At 43.5% G+C, this 22617-nt stretch overlaps 1 protein-coding gene across 7 annotated transcripts in view; it reads left to right on the forward strand.

Annotated features, from left to right (window-relative positions):
* Positions 1 to 66: 66 nt before the first annotated feature.
* The window catches only part of ZZEF1 (zinc finger ZZ-type and EF-hand domain containing 1), a 113579-nt gene continuing 91028 nt past the window's right edge, over positions 67 to 22617 (forward strand). For 3 of the 7 annotated variants that reach the window (XM_060133664.1, XM_060133667.1, XM_060133666.1), the window contains exons 1-4: positions 76 to 711; positions 17073 to 17217; positions 20694 to 20888; positions 22411 to 22582. In XM_060133664.1, coding sequence (XP_059989647.1) covers positions 358 to 711; positions 17073 to 17217; positions 20694 to 20888; positions 22411 to 22582 — 866 coding nt within the window. In that variant the 5' untranslated portion in view covers positions 76 to 357. Of the gene's footprint in view, positions 712 to 16514; positions 16653 to 17072; positions 17218 to 20693; positions 20889 to 22410; positions 22583 to 22617 lie in introns of those variants that run through there. The other 4 variants (XM_060133662.1, XM_060133663.1, XR_009537487.1 and 1 more) reach the window with 3 other exon arrangements.

Genomic DNA, 22617 nt, shown 5'->3' on the forward strand with positions numbered 1-22617 from the left:
AGCTAGCGACTGTGGAGGGATACCGAGAAAGTGAGTAGCGGGAAGCCTTCCTGGCCGGCAGATTATCTGCCCCCAACAAAGATGGTGGCAAAGGAGGCCGCGGGAGGACGTAGACGTAATGACAGACGCGCCGTCTTGGAAATCAGGATGCCCTAGCTAGCTGTCTCACGACAGCTGGTGGAGTCCACTTGACGGCGCCTTTGCGACATCAGTCCTCGCTTGTCAGCGAGGAAGCCGGAAGCCGCAGCCGCCGCCGTCCCTTCCTCGTCCCCGCCCGCCGGGTGCCGTCGGAGGTTGACAGGTCGAGGCAGGGAGGCGGCGGCGGCGGCAGAGCCGGGCGCTCGAGACGGAGACCTCATGGGGAACGCCCCGAGTCACAGCAGTGAAGACGAGGCGGCAGCCGCCGGGGGCGAGGCCTGGGGTCCGCACCAGGACTGGGCCAAGGACTCGGGGACGACCCCCGGTCCGGGCCCCGCGGCCCCGGCGCTACCTCCCGCCGCAGCGCTACTGGAGCCGGCCCGACTGCGAGAGGCGGCGGCTGCGCTGCGGCCCGCGCCGCCCTACGAGTCTCTGGTGTCTAGGCACCACGGCGCGCTATTGCGCTGGCTGGAAGAGCGGCTGGGCCGCGGCGAAGAGTCCGTCACCCTGGAGCAGTTCGGGGAGCTGCTGGAGGCTCGTGGCGCCGGCTTCTCGGGCGAGCGGTTCGAGGAGGTCAGGGCTGACTGGCGACTGTGGGGCGGGGGCAGGGCGGTCGCCCCCAAGGGCGTGAAGAGGTGGGCGGTGGCTTTGGAGAGGCTGGGCAGGAACCCATAGGGTGTGCAGGTTCCCAGAATAGGAGCATGAGTGTGCCGGGACTCACAGTGGGCGCTTCCAGCCTGTTCACTTTGGGAGACGACTGTGAATCTCTTTAACCTTTATTAGAGGTGTGGAAATCCTGGACTAGGCCGTTCTTGCTCGGAAGTACTGGACAGGTGTAGATGTCTTTGCATGTTGCTGTGGTATAGACCTTTGTGCTGTTGTCTGACGCTGCATCAACTGCCCTCTGGAGCTTCCTTATCATGCTCCAGAATGGTTTAAGGGAGATGTGCTCTAGGGATCAAGGGAGTGGCCATGAAAACCATTCTGTTTTATTGGCCAGTGGGTTTTTGCAGGGCCCCTTCTGAATCCAGTGTGTGGGCCTGACGAATGTGGGAGGAGAATAACACATATTGGAAATTTTCACATTCTGAAAGCCATTCTCATCACGCAGAAACTAGCTTTTCCAAAACACACATTTGTTTTAGAACTTTGAAAAGTCACATTTTCGACTCATTTAAACCTACCTAGAGCCTAAAACTGACAGGCAAATACCAGGTTTCCTGTCACTACATGTAATTGTATATAATAGCTTTGGGCATAGTCACCAGCATTGTTTCTGTTAAGTGATTAACTGCAAATTGATATGGCAACAAAATATTTTCCTTGAAAGGGATCTTAAAAATTATCTGTACCGCATTCTTCATTTTAGAGTTAAGGAAAGAACTGATCCAGGATCACCCTGTGAATCATTGGCAAAACTGAGACTGTCACTCAGATCTCTTGGTTTTTTGTTTTTCTTACGTCACACTACCTCCTTGGGGCCCTGTTTCTTTAACTCCACAGTGTTATAACAGAAGGTGCTTAATTTGTGAAAATGGGTAAACCATGTAGTATATTCAGTGTCAGTGAAGGGTGAGTGCATAAAGCAGTAAACTGACAGGTACTTGTAATGCCATTAAAAAGTGATGTACACTTTAAAACCAGAGGCTTTTAAAATATTTTAAGGATGTTTTCCTCTACATGGCCAGAATTCAGATAATGTGGTTTGTGTGTTTCTTATATTTTCCTTTTAAAAATACCTGTAAAGAATCCCGACTTTAGAAAATGTTGGTAATATAACTTAGTGAAGTGTCTCCTTTTTTTTTTTTTAATTCCAGGAGCATTCATAATAATTTCCACTCTTTTCGTTTTGTTCTGGTTTGTTTTTTGGCCATGCTGCGTGGCTTGTGGGATCTTATTACCCTGACCAGGGATCAAACCTGGGCCCCCTGCAGTGGAAGTGTGGAGTCCTAGTTACTGGACTGCCAGGGAATTCCCAATACTTTCCACTCTAGTCCTAGGTGTGTAAAGAGAAAATGAAGCAGTGTCAGAAAGAGCTGTGCAGATCTCTTGAAGGAGTTAGCACATTTCAAAATTGTCCAAAAGAGAATGGAGAGAAACTGTTTACATTGTGAGAGTGTCTGATAGGAATAGAGCTACAGGAGTCCCGTAATGTAAGGCCAGAAGTCCTCGAGGTGTGGTGCAGAATTCACTCAAGGACTATGACGTTATCCATTCATTCACTGAGCAAATATTTATTGGGCATATACTGAGTGCTCAGCACTTGGATGACAGTGGACAAAGCAGATAACTTGTTCTTAAAGAGTATCTAGTACTGAAAGTGATGCACGTTAACCCAGCAATTATAGGTGTGGTGAGTATTATCCAAGGGAAAGCATAGTGAAAAAATAGGAGTATTTAAGCTCATCCAGGGTGTCAAGGAAGACTTACCTGAGAAAGTTAACTTTTCAGCTCTGATTTGAAGGCTGAAAGCAGACAAGGAGCAGAGGTGTTAGCAGTGTTTCAGGCAGAGGGAGTCGAATACACAAGTCCCAAGTCCAGAGAATAGAGAATCAGAAAGAATGGTAGGATGTGTTATGGTTACAAAACTGCTTCAAGGCAGAAAATCCAGTGCATCAGTGCTTTAAATGATAAAGAAGCTTTTTATGTAAAAGTCCACTTAGGCAGTCCAGGATTGATATGGCAGTTTCACAATTATCAGGGACCTGACTCTGTCCATCTTCTTGTGCTGTCATCCTCCACAGTCACCTTCCACTTAATGACCCAAATGACTCTGTTGCTGTTGCTTTGCACAACCAGCAGGAAAGGGAAAAGGAAGGAGAGGGCCACAAACCCATTTGGCCAAACCCAGTCACATGGCTACACTAAAATGCAAGGGAGGCTGGGAAAGATCCTTATTCCATGGCCATATATTCAGCTAAAAATCAGGATTTAATTACTGAGGAAGAGGAAAACAGATATTGGGTTACAATTTCATAGACTGCAGCAGGAGGAGAGCAAGGCTAGGAAGCAGGCAGGGACCAGATTGTAGAGCAGGTTCTCATCGGTGTATAGTATTTACTAGTGTAATGGTAAGAGTTTCCAAGTTGTACATGTTGGTTCTTCCGGCTCCTGTTGCCATCCATGTGTACCCAGCTGTCTTGCCTTCACATACCTGTGACCTCAGTTGCTTGAAGTGTTGTCCTAAAAAAATTCTTGAACTTGTACCGAAGACCAAAGTCTGAAACGTTGTCATTTTATAGTATAACACACCTTTTCTCTTGGTGGGTGTGGTCCATGGAGAAGGACTCTTTGATTTGGTCACAGGGAGAAATATTTAATTTAATTGACTCCTATGTAGAAGAGGAATTAGAGTTAAAATTAAATTCTTATTTGACATCAGAGATTAGAGATTAGATATTGTGCTCTTAATATGATAAGCTTCCAGAAAATCATGTAGACTTTGGAGCAGGAAAAAAGTGCTGAACATAGGATGATAGCAGATGCCTTGAATGTGGGAATTTAGTATGAATAGGTCTTATTATTATTATTATTTTTTTTTTTTTGCGGTACGTGGGCCTCTCACTGTTGTGGCCTCTCCCGTTGCGGAGCACAGGCTCCGGACGTGCAGGCTTAGCGGCCATGGCTCACGGGCCCAGCCGCTCTGTGGCATGTGGGATCTTCCCGGACCAGGGCACGAACCCGTATCCCCTGCATCGGCAGGCGGACTCTCACCACTGCGCCACCAGGGAAGCCCTAGGTCTTATTTTATTAATTTTCTGTATTAGCTTTGGTGCCTACTTTGTGAAATTCGTTGGGTTGTAAAGTCTGAAGGAAGGACCATTTTCTTTTTTTAATTTAATTTTATTTATTTTTTATACAGCAGGTTCTTATTAGTTATCTGTGTTATACACATCAGTGTGTACATGTCAATCCCAATCTCCCAATTCATCCCACCACCACCCCACCCCCCGCCACTTTCCTCCCTTGGAGTCCATACATTTGTTCTCTACATCTGTGTCTCTGTTTCTGCCCTGCAGACTGATTCATCTGTACCATTTTTCTAGGTTCCACATATATGCGTTAATATACGATATTTGTTTTTCTCTTTCTGACTTACTTCACTCTGTATGCCAGTCTCTAGATTCATCCATGTCTCTACAGATGACCCAATTTCGTTCCTTCTTATGGCTGAGTAATATTCCATTGTATATATGTACCACATCTTTTTTTTAAAATAAATTATTTTATTTTATTTTATTTATTTTTGGCTGCGTTGGGTCTTCATTGCTGAGCACTGGCTTTCTCAGGTTGCGGCGAGCGGGGGCCCCTCTTTGTTGTGGTGCGCGGGTTTCTCATTGCGGTGGCTTCTCTTGTTGTGGAGCACAGGCTCTAGGCACGTGGGCTTCAGAAGTTGTGGCGCACAGGCTTAGTTGCTCCGCAGCATGTAGGATCTTCCCGGACCAGGGCTCGAACCTGTGTCCCCTGCATTGGCAGGCAGATTCTTAATCAGTGCACCACCAGGGAAGTCCCCACATCTTTATCCATTCGTCTGTCAGTGGGTATTTAGGTTTCTTTCATGACCTGGCTATTGTAAATTGTGCTGCAGTGAACATTGGGGTGCATGTGTCTTTTTTTTAATTAATTAATTTATTTTTGGCTGCATTGGGTCTTCGTTGTTGGTTCTTCATTGCTGCACACAGGCTTTCTCAAGTTGTGGCGAGTGGGGGCTCCTCTTCGTTGTGGTGCGTGGGCTTCTCATTGCAGTGGCTTCTCTTGTTGCAGAGCTCGGGCTTTAGGCACGTGGGCTTCAGTAGTTGTGGAACTCAGGCTCAGTAGTTGTGGCTCTTGGGCTCTAGAGCACAGGCTCAGTAGTTGTGGCGTACGGGCTTAGTTGGTCCGTGGCATGTGGGATCTTCCCGGACCAGGGCTTGAACCCATGTCCCCTGCATTGGCAGGTGGATTCTCAACCACTACACCACCAGGGAAGTCCCGCATGTGTCTTTTTGAATTATGGTTTTCTCAGGGTATATGCCCAGTAGTGGGATTGCTGGGTCATATGGTAATTCTATTTTTAGTTTTTTAAGGAACCTCCATACTGTTCTCCATAGTGGCTTTATCAATTTACATTCCCACAAACACTGCAAGAGGGTTCCCTTTTCTCCACACCCTCTCCATCATTTGTTGTTTGTAGATTTTCTGATGATGCCCATTCTAACTGGTGTGAGGTGATACCTCATTGTAGTTTTGATTTCCATTTCTCTAATAATTAGTGATGTTGAGCAGCTTTTCATATGCTTCTTGGCCATCTGTATGTCTTCTTTGGAGAAATGTCTATTTAGGTCTTCTGCCCATTTTTGGATTGGGTTGTTTGTTTTTTTTAATATTGAGCTGCTTGAGCTGTTTATATATTTTGGAGATAAATCCTTTGTCCATTGATTCGTTTGCAAATATTTTCTCCCATTCTGAGGGTTGTCTTTTTGTCTTGTTTGTAGTTTCCTTTGCTTTGCAAAAGTTTTTAAGTTTCATTAGGTCCCATTTGTTTATTTTTATTTCCATTACTCTAGGAAGTGGATCAAAAAAGATCTTGCTGTGATTTATGTCAAAGAGTGTTCTTCCTGTGTTTTCCTCTAAGAGTTTTATAGTGTCCGGTCTTACATTTAGGTCTCTAATCCATTTTGTATGGTGTTAGGGAGTGTTCTAATTTCATTCTTTTACATGTAGCTGTCCAGTTTTCCCAGCGCCACTTATTGAAAAGGCTGTCTTTTGTCCATTGTATATTCTTGCCTCCTTTATCAAAGAAAAGGTGACCATAGGTGCGTGGGTTTATCTCTGGTCTTTCTATCTTGTTCCATTGATCTATATTTCTGTGTTTGTGCCAGTACCATATTGTCTTGATTAGTGTAGCTTTGTGGTATAGTCTGAAGTTACGGAGTCTGATTCCTCCAGCTCTGGTTTTTTCCCTCAAGACTGCTTTGGCTATTCAGGGTCTTTTGTGTCTCCATACGAATTTTAAGATTTTTTGTTCTAGTTCTGTAAAAAATGCCACTGGTAATTTGCTGGGATTGCACTGAATCTGTAGATTGCTTTGGGTAGTATAGTCATTTTCACAATATTGATTCTTCCAATCCAAGAACATGGTATATCTCTCCATCTGTTTGTGTCATCTTTGATTTCTTTCATCAGTGTCTTATAGTTTTCTGAGTACAGGTCTTTTACCTCCTTAGGTAGGTTTATTCCTAGGTATTTTATTCCTTTTGTTGCAGTGGTGAATGGGATTGTTTCCTTAATTTCTCTTTCTGATCTTTCGTTGTTAGTGTGTAGGAATGCAAGAGATTTCTGTGCATTAATTTTGTATCCTGCAACTTTACCAAACTCATTGATTAGCTCTAGTAGTTTTCTGGTGGCATCTTTAGGATTTTCTATGTATAGTATCATGTCATCTGGAAACAGTGACCGTTTTACTTCTTCTTTTCCAATTTGTATTCCTTTTATTTCTTTTTCTTCTCTGATTGCTCTGGCTAGGACTTCCAAAACTGTGTTGAATAGTAGTGGCGAGAGTGGACATCCTTGTCTTGTTTCTGATCTTAGAGGAAATGCTTTCAGTTTTTCACCATTGAGAATGATGTTTGCTGTGGGTTTGTCATATACGGCCTTTATTATGTTGAGGTAGGTTCCCTCTGTGCCCACTTTCTGGAGAGTTTTTATCATAAATGGGTATTGAATTTTGTCAAAAGCTTTTTCTGCATCTATTGAGATGATCATATGGTTTTTATTCTTCAATTTGTTAATATGGTGTATCACACTGATTGATTTGCATATACTGAAGAATCCTTGCATCCCTGGGGTAAATCCCACTTGATCATGGTGTATGATCCTTTTAATGTGTTGTTGGATTCTGTTTGCTAGTATTTTGTCGAGGATTTTTGCATCTATATTCATCAGTGATAGTGGTCTGTAATTTTCTTTTTTTGTAGTATCTTTGTCTGGTTTTGGTATCAGGGTGATGGTGGCCTCAGAATGAGTTTGGGAGTGTTCCTTCCCCTGCAATTTTTTGGAAGAGTTTGAGAAGGATGGGTGTTAGCTCTTCTCCAAATGTTTGATAGAATTCACCTGTGAAGCCATCTAGTCCTGGACTTTTGTTTGTTGGCAGATTTTTTTTTTTTTTTTTTTTTTTTTTGTGGTACGCGAGCCTCTCACTGCTGTGGCCTCTCCCGTTGCGGAACACAGGCTCCGGACGCGCAGGCTTAGCGGCCATGGCTCATGGGCCTAGCCGCTCTGCGGTATGTGGGATCTTCCCGGACCGGGGCACGAAGCCGTGTCCCCTGCATCTGCAGGCGGACTCTCAACCACTGCACCACCAGGGAAGCCCTAGTTTGTTGGAAGATTTTTAATCACAGTTTCAATTCATTACTTGTGATTGGTCTGTTCATATTTTCTATTTCTTCCTGGTTCAGTAGTGGAAGGTTATACCTTTCTAAGAGTTTGTTCATTTAAGGAAGGACCATTTTTATTCATTTATTTACTGTCTCAGCACAGTCCCAGCTCATAGCCAGTGCCCAGTAGGTATTTTCCCCATGGAGCCCTCAGTTTGATTTGACAGATTGAATATGGTACAGTCCTCATTCTCCAACCTTATATTTTATGTTCAATCTGTAACCTTTTAATAAGATTTTTCTTCTCTTTTCTTTTTTTTTTGCCATACCACACGGTTTGTGGGATTTTAGTTTCCTGACCAGGGATTGAACCTGGGCCCTCAGCAGTGAGAACGCAGAGTCCTAACCACTAGACCAGGGAATCCCCAAGAAGTTATTTCTTGACATTGGAGGAAACAGTTAAATACAGTTTTAGTGAAAACTTAAAAAGGTTCTTAGTCACTGTTGGGTTTAGAGGAAATTTGGAGAAGAATACCATCTTGGCATTATCATGTCATAGTATTGATCAATTAATTTAGAATGGCTCTGAGCCCAAGAACTATGCAAATAGAATTATACAGATGTAATTCTGTACCCTGTCAAGACAGTGTGAGAGACATGTGAATGTACCGTAACACGGAAGCAGGCTACAAGCGTTGCTTACCCTCAGCTCAGAGCCAGTAGAGGCTCCCCACTGCTTGAGGGATCAAGCACAGATTCCTCTGAATGAGTCGGAACCCACAGGCCAGCCTGTCTCCCTGTCTGACCTTATCTACCTCTGTCCCCTGTGGGACACCTGCCTTGTCCTGTGTGTGGACCTTGCTTCTATGAGTTCTTCAAGATTCCCTGCCTTGGCACCATCACCTGGTCAGGACCAAGCCTTTACTGTGACATGATTCAGATGGCTTCTATATAATCGTATTTTCAGTCCTACCCGTGAGGCTCTTGTTTCCTGTTCAGTACAGGTCTTCTGGCACTTAGAGTACACTGTGTAGCCTTGCTCTGCCATGGGGCTCTGAGGCACTGCCTGCACTTCTCCAGCACACAGGAAGCCTTCAGTAAGCGTTGGCCATTGATAGTGATGAGGCAGTGCAGAAGAGGAAGATCCTGGGGGAATTGGAGATTATTCTGGCTCTTTGTGCTTTGCTTTGGGGGGAGTGATGGTATTGGCTTTCTTTTGGAGAACTTCACAATCCACAAGAGCTATGGAGGAAAGGTCACAGATCTGTTTTGCCTTTCCCTGATTTCCAGAATACCACTACATTATGGACTCTCTTGCTTTAGAAACTTCATTGGCTTCCCATTGCCTTCAGAATCAAATGTTAGTCTAACATTTAGGTCTTTATACCCTTCCACTCTTACCTCCCAGTGCTATTTAGCCAGCCGGGTCCATTTACTGTTTCCCATATACGAGGGGAATTTTGTCCTTTGCTCCCTTTCTCTCGCTTCAGCCCTTTGCTCCCTGCTAAGCCCTTTCCACTTTCAAGGACCACATAGAAGCATTTAACAGTAGCATGGGAGTTTGGGAAAGGCTTCACCAAACCAGAGGTTGAGAAGCTGAAAGAATTTGCCAGGCAAAGAAAGAAAGGGATATTCCATTTGAAAGGCACAGCATGTGGAAATATATTGAGGTGAGAGAAAGCAAAACTTGGGGAATGATGTTTCTTTGGGACCTGGTCTAGAGTCTGAGTTGGCTGGGACCTTTGTAGCCATTGCAGGCAGCCTGTCCCCCACCTGCCCCAGGATCACTTCTGTAACATCTTGGACAGTTAGCCTGTTAAAGGTATTAGCGAGTTTCTGATTTATTTACTTATTTATCTTTTACATTTTTAAAAATAAATTTATTTATTTTATTTATTTTTGACCGCTTTGGGTCTTTGTTGCTGTGCGCGGGCTTTCTCTAGTTGCGGCGAGTGGGGGCCACTCTTCGTTGTGCTGCACGGGCTTCTCATTGTGGTGGCTTCTCTTGTGGAGCCTGGGCTCTAGGCACACGGGCCTCAGCAGTTGTGGTATGTCGGCTCAGTAGTTGTGGCTCATGGGCTCTAGAGCTCAGGCTCAGTAGTTGTGGCGCACGGGCTTAGTTGCGGCATGTGGGATACTTTCTGGACCAGGGCTCGAACCCGTGTCCCCTGCATTGGCAGGCTCTTAACTACTGCGCCACCAGGGAAGTTCCGAGTTTGCCGATTTGTAAGTCTGCCTGTTCCACTGTTCTTTTTTAGACTGAGCGTGAGAATTGGGCCCTGGACTCAGCCTGCTTGTGGGCAAATCCTAGTTCCACCATCCTCAAGCCGTGTGACCTTGATTGACTTACATGACCACTCTGGGTCTCAGTTGCCTCAGCTATAAAATGAGCATAATAATAGTATCTACCTTATATAGTCAGTGTGAGGATTAAATGAATTCATGTAAAGCCCTTAGAACAGTGTCTGGCACATGCTTAATGCTCAGTAAATGTTGCTGTTAGTGGTGTTATTCTTCTCTATTGTTCTGTCTCTGCTCTAGGATTGTTTACTCCATCTTCTGTGACAGCCCTTCAGTACTTCACTAGACATGGAATGTGAAACAGCCTTACAGATGAGTTAACTAAGGCCTTAAATGGATGTGACCCTTTCAGCCAACAGGTGGCAGAACTAGGACCAGATCTAGATCTTTTGACTTCTGATGGAGTGTGCTTCTCCAAGTTGAACCAGTGTGCAGCCTTTATATGTAAGCCTGGTGCGTTGCATTCTGCTTGTCTGAGCCCACAGTTCTGTTCTGTGATGATTTTGGCTCCTTCTCTATGTGTACTGTGGTCTTGATCCCAGTAGTGGTTAAGAAGGTTAGACAGGAATGGTCTGAGCCCGGCCCCATGCTGCCCTCGGGCCAAGGCGAAGGGATGGAAATCTGTAGTCAGCCAGCCCACTTTTCTGTCTCTTGTCTGTGAGTTGTATCAATTATGGCCTCTAATTAGAATGTATTAATAGCTCTTTGCAGTTTACTAGGCATAGACTTGTTCATGAAACCTTTGGACCCCCACAACAAGCTATGAAGGAAGGTTGGGTGGGAAGAGGAGTTGAGACTTAGAGAGACCAAGAGTCTTGTCCCAGGTCTCACAGAAAGTAAAAGGTCCATGTGACACTGATCTCTTACCCACATTTCCCCTTAGTCTGACTGTGTTATACTCTTTATCTCCCACATGCTCCCTAGCATAATGCCTGCACTTGGGAGCTGCCTGCATAGTTGTCATGTGGACGGCAGAGCATGTAGCAGGTGTAACAGGAAGAGACCTGGAGCAGGAGAGAAGGAGGAATACAGCAGATCAGTCCAGGTTGCTGTCTATGTGGAGACTCCATGGAAATTGGGGGTCTTGCTCTGTACGCAGAGAGGTGAAGGTAGACTTGCTTTACTTTGCACCATGAGGTTAGACCCAGTGTATCGAGTTGGGTCTGGGGCCCCATGTTCCAGGGCAGTGAGTTTCAGACTGTCCCTTCAGTGGGTTGGAAACCTATTTAGTCAGTGTTAACCTGCAAGTTAAAAAAAAGAAAGAGTAGAATGGAATAGAAAAGGTCAGGGTACATTATATCTGATAAGAAAAAGTACATTGTTTCACCAAACTTTTATACCAATTACATGTATACTGGCTCATGATATAAAATGTATTTCTTACAGTGGATCAGCCGATAAAAGTTGAGAGGCACTGCTCTGAGGTTTATTGTCAAATTGGAGGGATCTTGGAGGGGGCAGCCAGGATGGGAATGAGACCAAAAGCCATACCACATAGAGAACTGGCTGAAGGATGGAGGGTTTGAAGAAACTCAGAGGACCTGATCAGTGTTTCCAGTGATCTGCAGGCTGTGTTGGGGTAGAAGGAACAGATGTGTTCTGAAGGGCCCCACGGGGTGGTAACATCAGGGATGGAGATTTCCATTTCTTATATAGAGAAGAGCATTGTTGCTGTCAACTGGCCAGAAGACATGAGCTTCCCATCACCAATGTATGTCACAGAGACACTGGAGAAGGGGTTCAGCAGTATAAAGGAACATATTTTAAGAGATTTGTAGGTCCATTCCAATATGGGAGCCTTCATAGATCTGGGAGGCTCGGCCCCCTCCACCCTTAGTCTTCTCCAGCAGCCTCATGGTACCCTTGCTGCGAGATCTGAGCTCTGTAGCCTGGTTGGCCAGGTTCTCTCTCTTCTGACCTCTGTGTGTCTCTTCACCCCCGCTCCCGCCTCCTTTCCACACTGCAGGTAGGTTATAGTTCTCACGATCTGTGGTGCACTCTGTGTCTGTTCTCACACTCTGTCCCCTCTACCCAGGATGGCCTCCCTGTCTTCATATCCTTGCAAATTCCTAGTTATTCATTAAGGCTCAATTCAAGGGTCATTTTTCTGAGGGCCATTTCCCCCAAACGCCCCTACCCCTCCTGGGCTTCTGGCTTCTGGAGTGCTTCTGTTAGCTCATGGCATAGTGGTCGACAGTGTGGGATCCCAGATCAAACCAGGATTGGAATCCAAGCTCCATCATTTACCAGTACTAACCATGTGACCTTGAACAAAATGCTTAACTTCTCTTTCCCTCTCTAGTAAAGCGATAGTACCGACCTTAGGGTTGTGGAAAATATGAGTTGATCCAGGTGAGGTACTTAGAACTCTGTCTGGTGCCTAGTAAATGCTTACTTAATAGTAAGTATCAGCTATTATAGTTATTTATGCTGTTACTTCTTTATTATAATTATCACACCTATCACATTGCTGCTCTCGGTTTACATATCTGTCTTCTTCTAGGCTGTAAGGATTTTGGAGAGCAAGGACTATGCCCTGAATCCCAATATGCACATACCCAAGCATGGGTCAAGTATATATGGCTGCCTGTCGGATGGTGTTGAATAACTGCTAAGTAAATTGGCTTCTGTGAAACAAACTAGATGTTAAGTGTTAGATTTTACAACTTGTGCATTTCTTTAAGGACGATTCCTTTTTTAAATTTTTTAATTAATTTATTTACTTTTGGCCGTGTTGGGTCTTCGTTGCTGCGTGCAGGCTATCTCTAGTTGCATTGAGTGGGGGCTATTCTTTGTTGCGGTGCGCGGGCTTCTCATTGTGGTGGTTTCTCTTGTTCCTGAGCACGGCTCTAGGCACCAGCTTCAGTAGTTGTGGCTCGTGGGCTCTAGAGCACAGGCTCAAGTAGTTGTGGTGCACGGGCTTAGTTGCTCCACGGCATGTGGGATCTTCCTGGACCAGGGCTCAAACCTGTGTCCACTGCATTGTCAGGAGGATTCTTAACCACTGCACCACCAGGGAAGCCCCTCTTTAAGGACAATTTCTGACTGTTAGGAAATCACGTATTTGTTTGGTGAAGCTGTTAGCAACGCTCTTCTGATATTTTTTCTCACCCGAACTGTCTTTATTTTGTTTGTTTGAAAATTCTCTTTATCATATCCATTAACTATTGACAGATCAACAGAGTCTGTTAAAAATAGCAGAATGTCACCGTTTGTATAGCCTTGCTTATATAGGATTTTTATCAGCCATAAACGGCAGGAGTTGTGTGGGAATTTGGGAACAAACAGCACTTGAGATGCAGGTGACACTCGAAGTGCAGAAGTTCTGGTAGGAGTAGGACTTGAGTACTGTTTGAAATTTAGAGAGTGAGTCTCAGTTTTAAGGTTGATACTGAGTTAACTTGGGCACAAGGTGCTGAGAGCAAATTTTACAGATGCAGGAAAGAGATAGATAAGAGAGGCATTTTGAGCACTTGGTCTCCGGACTGCAAGGAACCCCAGGTGTTATCTGGTCGAAGGAAGGAGAATGGAGTCGTGGTGAAGAACATGAGCTCTGGGGGCTTTGTAGTCGAATACTAGCTGTGTGACCTTGGGCAAGTTCTCCGACCTCTCTGTACAACTATAAAATGGGTAGGTTAAATAGTAAGGTCTTTTGCTGTTATAAGGAATAAATGATATGTACACTGCTTAAAATTTAGCCAGTGTTCAATATTAATTCAGAGCTTCCCAAACCATCTGTCAGTCCCAATTTAATGGGTTACAGCTGTACTAATCCCCTCAGACGCTGAGTCATACAAATACTATTTTCTCACTATGCTGTAATGTGAAGGAGTTGGGAGGTAGCTGTTATCGGTACTGCGTATTCACACCCTGGGACCTCAGGGCAGACAGAGGTGTGCTTCTGCTCTACCTCCCTCCATATCCATTGGCTCTACTTTTTATATTGGGGTGTGCTTAAAATTTCTTAATATTTATGATTTCCTCTTTATTATTATAAAAGCAACATATGTAGATTGCTATATTACCACTATTAACATCTTGATGTTTATTCTTTCAGATATATCTATGTATCTATGTATCTATCTATATATATTTCGTACCAAAGTAGGAAGTGCATATTTGCTTTTTGTTCAAACTAACAGGAGATCATTCTCTAATATTCTTCTGTAGCCTAGTGTTTTCAGTTAGTGGTATTCACTGTTCCATTAATTTCTGTTTAATTAATACCCAGGCCCCCCCAGAATGTATCCAGCTGTCCCACAAATCTCCCTTTATGGCTGATATATCCAGTGTACATACAGTTTTATTTAGAGAGGTACTATTCATCCATCTGCTTCCCAGCTTCCAAAATTTTGTTGCTATTGTAACATCTCCTGTTCTCTTTGTCCTTATGGTTAAAAAAAAAATCCCTTTATAATATTGTCTTAGTGGGATTTCATGAGGGAGCAGAGGTAAATGCATTTGTTTAGTATGACTTCTTTGAACACTCCTGTTGGCTGGTTGTCTAGCTGTTGCCCTGAAGCCTTGAGAGATGAGGTGGGCATTCCTTCTAGAGCTTCCTAATCCATCTTTATACCCCACTAACAGCAGACATATCCATCTTTTTTTATTTTGATGAAGCATAAGTATTTTACTAATTTTATAAAATATTGATCTCATTTTATTTATTTATTGAATTTTATTTGTTTTTATACAAGAGGTTATTTATTTATTTAACTGGAGTACAGTTGCTTTAAAATGTTGTGTTAGTTTCTGCTGCACAGTGAAGTGAATCAACCATACGCATATGCACATCCCCTGCCTCTTGCACCTCCGTTCCCCGCCCTGCCTCCATCCCACCCAATTAGGCCATCACATAGCACCGAGCTGAGCTCCCTGTTATACAGCAGGTTCCCACTAGCTATCTGTTTTACACATGGTAGTGTATTTATGTCAAACCTAATCTCCCAATTCATCCCACCCTCCCCTTCCCCACCATGTCCAAACGTCCGTTCTCTACATCTGCATCTCTGCTCCTGCCCTGCAAGTAGGTTCATCTGTACCATTTTTCTAGATTCCACACATATGCGTTAATATACGATATTTGTTTTTCTTTCTGACTTCACTCTGTATGACAGACTCTAGGTCCATCCGCATCTCTACGAATGACCCAATTTCATTTCTTTTTATGGCTGAGTAATATTCCATTATATATGTACCACATCTTCTTTATCCATTCATCCAGACACGTCCATCTTTATGATGAGCTTTTCCCTCTAGCTTCTATCTAATGACCTTAACTGCTCCTTCCTGTTACAACTCATCAGGTATTTGAAGAGGAGTCTATTACTCCCAGTCATCTTTCCTCCTCACTGAAGATTCCATGGTCCTTCAGCTCTTCTCACAGGGCAATTTCTAGTCTTCTCTTCATCAGGATATCTTTCCTCTGATCTCTTCTATTTCATTTACTTTGGGTGTGTGACTTCCCAGCTAAGCTTAGCTTTCCTGATTGGGTCTAATCAGAAAAGAACAGGATGGTATCTTCCCTCCTTCTGAGCATTATGCCTTCATTAGTGTAGCCTTTGATAACTTTTTGGATTAATGTAGCCTGTTAACTCTTTGGATAATCCCCCAAAAGAAGTAGAGGCAAAAAGAATGCTATAATCGCTCTCTTTTTTTAAACAAATTTATTTATTTGTATTTTTGGCTGCACTGGGTCTTCATTGCTGTGCACGGGCTACCTCTAGTTGCGGAGAGCGGGGGCCACTCTTTGCCACGGTGCGTGGGCTTCTCACTGTGGTTGCTTCTCTTGGTGCAGAGCACATGCTCTAGGCACGTGGGCTTCAGTAGTTGTGGCACGCAGGCTTTGGTAGCTGTGGCTCACGGGCTCTAGAGCGCAGCCTCAGTAGTTGTGGTGCACGGGCTTAGTTGCTTCACAGCATGTGGGATCTTCCTGGACCAGGACTCAAACCCGTGTCCCCTGCATTGGCAGGTGGATTCTTAACCACTGCGCCACCAGGGAAGCCCCAATCTCTTTTTTTTTTAATTGGAGTATAATTGTTTTACAATGTTGGGTTAGTTTCTGCTGTAGAACAAAGTGAATCAGCTATATGTATACACATATCCCCTCCCTCTCGAGCCTCCCTCCCACCCGCCTCCCCAAGAATGCTGTAATCTTTCTCCCACATTCTACCTCTAAACTCTGTCCCCCATCCTGCATTTATGTCCATGGTTTTTGGACCCAAACACAGGAATTTGCATGTGTTCCTATTAAACACTGCATTGTTCAGAGGTCTGTGATGGAAATAGGGGTATTTGTGTCAGTCATGAATCGTCAGTGGGACATTTCCATTTTTCTTGGAGGGGGGAAGTAAGGAAAGAGGGCAGGAGTTTTAAGAAAGAGAGAGGATTACTTAGAAAGGAGGTAGAAGACTCCTAAAGTATTTCATGGTGAGGGATGTTTGTGAGTGAGTGTATCTGCAGGAAGAAAGAAGCCCCTGATGAAGGAGGGCTTGAGATCTGGGGAGAGGGGCAGCTGCTGGGTGAGGAAAGTCTTTAGGATGTGAGAGAGGGTCAGGGACACAAGAGGAGGTAACAGTGCAGATTAGCAAGGAAAAGAGGACCACTTTGCACTGCTTCTGTGCTTTCACTATACTGGGCTCTGTGCCAATGTTACTTAATCCAGGCAGCAGTCTGTGAGTTTGGTAATATTTGCTCCATTTTTCAGATCAAGAAGCTGAGGCTTACGGAGGCAAAGAAATGTATGTAAAGTCACATGGACAGTTAGTGACAGAGCAGGATTCAAGCCAAATCCCATGCTGTACCTGGTTCCCCAGATGACCCAACATGAACAGGGAGCAAATTAGATTATGGTTAAAGGTTAGTGAAAACAGGGCTATGAAGTAGATAAACCAAGTTAGCTCTCGTGTCCAAAGAGTGTTTAAAAGAAAAAGCCCAGATAAACCAGAGGTGCTACCCTAAGCCAATGCTTTGTTTTTGGCACTTTGTAACCAGTTGAACATTTTTGCAGTGGTTGCTTTCTTCTGAAATTATTTGGGGGAAGGGGGCTTACTCTCTTGAAAGATGAGATGATGAAATTGTGCATACATGTAGCAGTACTTATACACACATTCTGCAGAGCATAGTGAGTTACTATCCTGAATGTTTTTGTTCTTTGAATAATGTATAGGAACTCTTCCCACAACAACAGTAACAACCAAAATCACTGGTCTTGGGAAGTGTCAAAAAAATTATTCAGGATTTGGAACAGACCTTATTTTCTTGCATCTCTTCTTTTAGGCCTTTGCTCAGTTTGACGCCGAGGGTGATGGTACCGTTGATGCTGAGAACATGTTGGAGGCTCTCAAGAATTCCAGTGGAGCTAATCTTCAAGGGGAGCTGAGCCATATCATCAGACAGCTGCAAGCCTGTTCTCTTGTTCCAGGTAAGGCTGTCATCTGAGTGCTGAATGCTGAGGAACGCTCTCTTAAAGCCCAAATGAACTTTGCTATAATGTGGGTTGTAATTAGGCAAACTTGTGGGCACCATGAAATAAATGTGCTTCTCTGATAGTCGTCATTAAGCTCGTGGTCTGAATTAGTGTTCACTATAATCATTTCTCTTGCTTCCCAGTACAGTGTTGGTTGAGCAGTTCTACCATGTTTTTATGAACCTTTGTCATGAGACTGCCTTCCTTAGTGAATCTCTTTATTTCAGTCTCTCAAGAAGCCTTCCTTGGCCCCAACTGTATGTTGTCTTAGCATCCTGCATTTGTTTTTTGCAACATATTACCGTTGTAATTAATTAATTAATTATCACTCACTTATTTGTATATGTCTGTCTTCACTCTTATCCTGTGAGCTCCACGAGGGCAGGGAGCCTTCTCTTTTATTTCTGTTGTGTCCTCACATTTAGTACAATTTTTGGCACATGGTAGGCACCCAGTGTTTTTTTTAGAAAGCTATCACTCAGAAATTTAAGTAAGAATAAAAATAGCTTAAAATTAAGCAATACTTCTACATTATACCTATGAAAAAATTTTGTCTATGTTTTTGATGGTTTCTTTGGGGGACTCAGAAACAGAATCAAAATAAAATTACCTTTTTTTTTTTTCTAGTGAGAAAACAATTGAGTTTGAAAGGGAAAAAAAAAAAAAAACTTGGCATATCATCTTTTTGGTTCAGTTTATCTTATCCAAGAGCTTTTCCTGCTCTGTGTACTTAGAGTCATAATACTTAGTATAGAGCCTGAGCTCCAGCAGCAAGGAGGCAGATAGACTTGTTGGATACATAAATGTAACTGGTTGTCCTTGACCTCTCTGACTTCCTGCTGAGGATCTATTGAGCTAGGGAAGGATGGTTTTTGTATCTCAATGAAGAATGCCTATTTCCACTCTTCCTCAAATTGTCTTTAATTGCGTAACTTTTATAGAGCATTATAGGTAACCTGCACATGTTAACTTTTCTCCTATTCTCATGGCAGTTAAAATTATGCTTTGAATTATGCATAACTAACTTACATCTTGGCATTTACGTATTACTCCCACCTCTGTGTTACCAGCATGTGGATAGCATCAGGAGTTTATTTGAACACTTCAAAGAGATGTTTTGGGAGGAGAGGAGAGGAGTGGAGACCAGGGGATCCACCAATAGTTAGTGCACCATTGCTCTGGGTGACCTTGAGGAGAGGGGGAGATTAGGTTAGAAAAGTTGGGGGTCCAGATCCCAAGGTTCTTACCTTATTAGCAGGGTTGTGAGTTAGGACTTTCTTTCTTTCTTTCTTTTGTTTAATTACAACACTGAAGGTAGCGCTACTTTATTTTTTTTAATTAATTATTTATTTATTATTTATTTAATTTATTTATTTTGGCTGCGCCGGGTTTTAGTTGCGGCATGCGGACTCTTCGTTGTGGCATGCATGCAGGATCTAGTTCCCCAACCAGGGATGGAACCCAGGCCCCCTGCATTAGGAGCTCAGAGTCTTACCCACTGGATCACCAGGGAAATCCCAATGAGTTAGGACTTTCTACTCAAAATTTTTATCAACAGCCAACTTAAGAGTTGTTTTTCACAGTCCTTGGCTGAACCTTGGTGAGCTGACCTCACCTCTTTGGTGGGATCCTAGTTCCCTGGTCCCTCTGCCTAACCCAGACTGACACTTATTCCTTTTGTTTCTCATTGTATGGGTTCTGAATGTTTAAAAGAGACAGTCCCTTTACCGGGACTGTTTCAGCATATGACAGAAGTTTTCCCATTACAAGCATCACACGGATTCTGAGATCAGTGCAGCATCAGCAGTGTCATCATGTGAGGTTTGGGTATTACTGTGGGCCTCTGCTTAGGAAAGAACTGTAAGAGGAGAGGCAAGGGATGGCATCAACTTCTGCGGCTTGGGAGATCAAACCAGTGTCTCTGGGTTTTGTGTAGGGGGCAGAATCAAATGGGCTGCTTCAGGGGCACAGTTTCTCTACAATCTTATGTTTATCTTTAAAAATCAATGCAGGGCTTTCCTGGTGGCGCAGTGGTTGAGAGTCCGCCTGCCGATGCAGGGGACACGGGTTTGTGCCCCGGTCCGGGAAGATCCCACATGCCGCGGAGCGGCTGGGCCCATGAGCCATGGCCACTGAGCCTGCGCGTCCAGAGCCTGTGCTCCGCAATGGGAGAGGCCACAACAGTGAGAGGCCCGCATACCGCAAAAAGAAAAAAAAATCAAAGCAAAGTTTCCTTCTGCTCTCATATAATGTTTCTGTTTCACACTTAAAAGTAGTTTCTCCTGCAGACTTCTGGAGTCCTGCTCTAGGTGCTGCTTACGTGGGTGTGTTCAGTTTGTGACAGTTTATCAAATGATACAATTATAATATACTTTTGTTTTAATTAGAAAGCAAAACGAAAAGAAAAACAAATCCTCCCCAAATCTACAAGCATATCTGAGCTCCAGGAAAAGCTGCCATGTTTATTCTCTCTTCACTTAACTGCCTGGGTTATGTGCACCTCAGTTCAAAGCATATTATTGTAGGTTATGAGGAACCATGAAAGGATTTTAAACAGGGTAGACATGGCCTGTTTTGTGTTTTTGTAAGATTACTCAAGTTAATGTCAGACAAAATGCAGCCAGGGGAGCCGCTTAGGATATCTGGGGAGGTGTATGAGTGGGCGGTGTTGAGGCCAGAGCCTGAGCAGCGGCCAGAGGGATGGACAGATGGGGGAGACTCCAGAGGAGCCACACTGGAGAGAAAAAACTGGAATGGTGGAAGGAGCACTCGGAGGCAGTGCGAGGAGCTACTTCCGGTCCTACCCCTTTTTTGTTGTCTTGATCTGTCACCTGAGCCTCGTTTTCCTCAGTTGTAAGAGGAGGATACCAGTACCTTCGGTGCCTTCTCTCCCCCACCCTCCACCCCCCCACCTTATTGTGGGGACCAAAAGAGGTGCTGTGTGTGGAAGGACCTTAAAAACTATAAGATGCCATCGGGAATTGTGGTCAGGGCAGTGGTTATATTTTCATTATTGTGGTTTTTTGTAGCTTAGTATAAAAGCAGTTATGCCTTTACTCTCTAACGTGATAAACTTTATTCCTAGCCCACATTCTATATGCAAAACTTCTTTAAAAATTTCAAGTTAGTATTTAGGTTTATAAATTAAACTTATAAAAATTTGAAGCTTGGAATGAAACAGATAATCACTATTCTGAGTCTTCTAAACTTTCTGTTAAACTACAATGAAGTTAATTTTTAAATTGAGATTACCACTGATTCACTTCTTAAAAGCCTTTTTAGATTTTTCAGTGATGAAAGCTGAAACTATCAGTGAGGATTCTTGCCGGCTGCTTTTAATTCAGCTAATTCAGAGAGGCCGCCAGGCAGGGGATGTGGAAACTACTGTGGTGGGTTCCCAAAAACACCAAAGATGGATTTTGTCTGTTTAGGTTTCATAGACATATTTTCAGAGTCCAAGGAGGGCCTGGATGTTCACTCGTCAATGATCCTGCGCTTCCTGCATCGCAACCGGCTCTCTAGCACCGTCATCCCCTACCCGATGTTGGACCACTGCAATAACATGAGCACCATGAGGGCTTCTGTTCTGAAGGACTCTCTGGATCAACTGGTACAAAAAGAAAAGGGTACGTGTGCAGGGGTGGGGGTGTTCTTGAGAAGGCGTGATCATCGTTTCTTCCAAGTGTGGTATTTATTGATAGGACGAGCCAACACTTCTCCCTGCTTTTATTTCTGAAAATGTAATAGTGACCAGTTTGTAGCACAAGAATGAAGACCTGCTCTGCCTTTCCCCTCCCCCTCTCCTTCCCCTCCCCCTCCCTCTCACCCTCTTCATAACCCCAAGTCTCCGCTCAGATGTGACTTCAGGAAGGCCCTTTCTCATTACTCTTACCTAACTAATGCCCCCACCCCTGCCACTCCCCACCTTTTGGTTACTATCCCCTTTGCAGGTTTGATAGTCTAAATGGCACTTATCATCATCTGAGGTTGTAGCATTAGTATTTACTTGCGTTTCTGTCTGTCTGTTCGCTTCATTATCCTTGGCACCTGGAACTATGCCTGCCGCGTAGTAGGTACTCTGTGAATAGTTGTTAAGTAAATGAGGGAAGCCACTACAGACTCACTTAGTGACCACAACAAAAGTTGATACTGTGAATTAGCAGGTCCGTGGAACATAATAAGAGTCCAGAAATAGACCCAAATACATGTGGGAATATAGTACCAGATATAGTTAGCATTACACATCAGGTTGGAAAGGTGAATTAGCAAGCAAGTTGGGTTAGGGAACTGGTTAGCCATTTGCAGAAAAAAATAAAACAAGATTCTTAACCCACTGTATTCACGAAAATAAATTGCAGATGGATTAAAAAGTTCAACCGAAAAGAAAGCTATAAGAGCTAAAAACCCTGACATGGGAAAACCTTTCTGAGCAGGACATGAAACTCAAAAACTACAAAAGAAAAGATTAATAAGTTAGACTGTATGCAAATTTAAATTTCTGTACAGCAAAAAATATAAGCAGAGTCAAACGACAAATGACATTTTAGGGAACAAAAGTATATTTTGTAACATTGTGACAGACTCAGTTTTTTTTTACTAACTCTGACCTTGGGCAATTACTTAATTACCTTAGTTTCCTCATCTCTAAAATGAATTAATACATAAAAATGTGTAGAAAAGTGCCTGGTTCACAGTAAACAGTTAGTAAATATTACTTACTATGTAGGTGTATATATACATTACATAATGTACATAAAATATATAAATTGATAAGAAGACTTGTGACCCAGTAACAAAAATAGATGAGGGCAGGACCAGGCCATACTCAGAAACACAAGTGGCTTACAAACAAGTGGCTTAAAAAAATCTCACTCATAATTAAAGAAATGTAAATTCAAACTATAAGTCATCATATTCATCTCTTGGGTGGTTTTGCAGATATATCAGTGGATTTGTGTTGTACTACAGTCAGCTCATGGAGCAGTCCTTCTGCTTTACACGTGTTCTCCAATTTGGAAGGAGATTTTAAGGAGCATTTATTTTTCTAGGGCCAAAGTGCCAAGCATATTTCTGCTAGATATTTTAAATGATCTTTTTAAAGATTCTTTGTGAAAGAGATGTTATGATAAAATCTGGTTTTTCTTGCAGAGAGCCCTGGAGATCTAATTAGAAGTCCAGAGATGGACAAACTCAAGTCAGTAGCAAAGTGCTACACTTATATAGAAACATCCTCCAACCCTGCAGACATTGACAAGATGACAAATGGAGAAACGTCATCATACTGGCAGTCAGATGGCAGTGCCCGCTCACACTGGATTCGGTGGGTGCTGTAATACCAATTCTTGAGTGAAAATC

The sequence above is a fragment of the Lagenorhynchus albirostris genome, chromosome 20 (assembly GCF_949774975.1).
Source record: "Lagenorhynchus albirostris chromosome 20, mLagAlb1.1, whole genome shotgun sequence".
Classification (NCBI taxonomy): Eukaryota; Metazoa; Chordata; class Mammalia; order Artiodactyla; family Delphinidae; genus Lagenorhynchus; species Lagenorhynchus albirostris.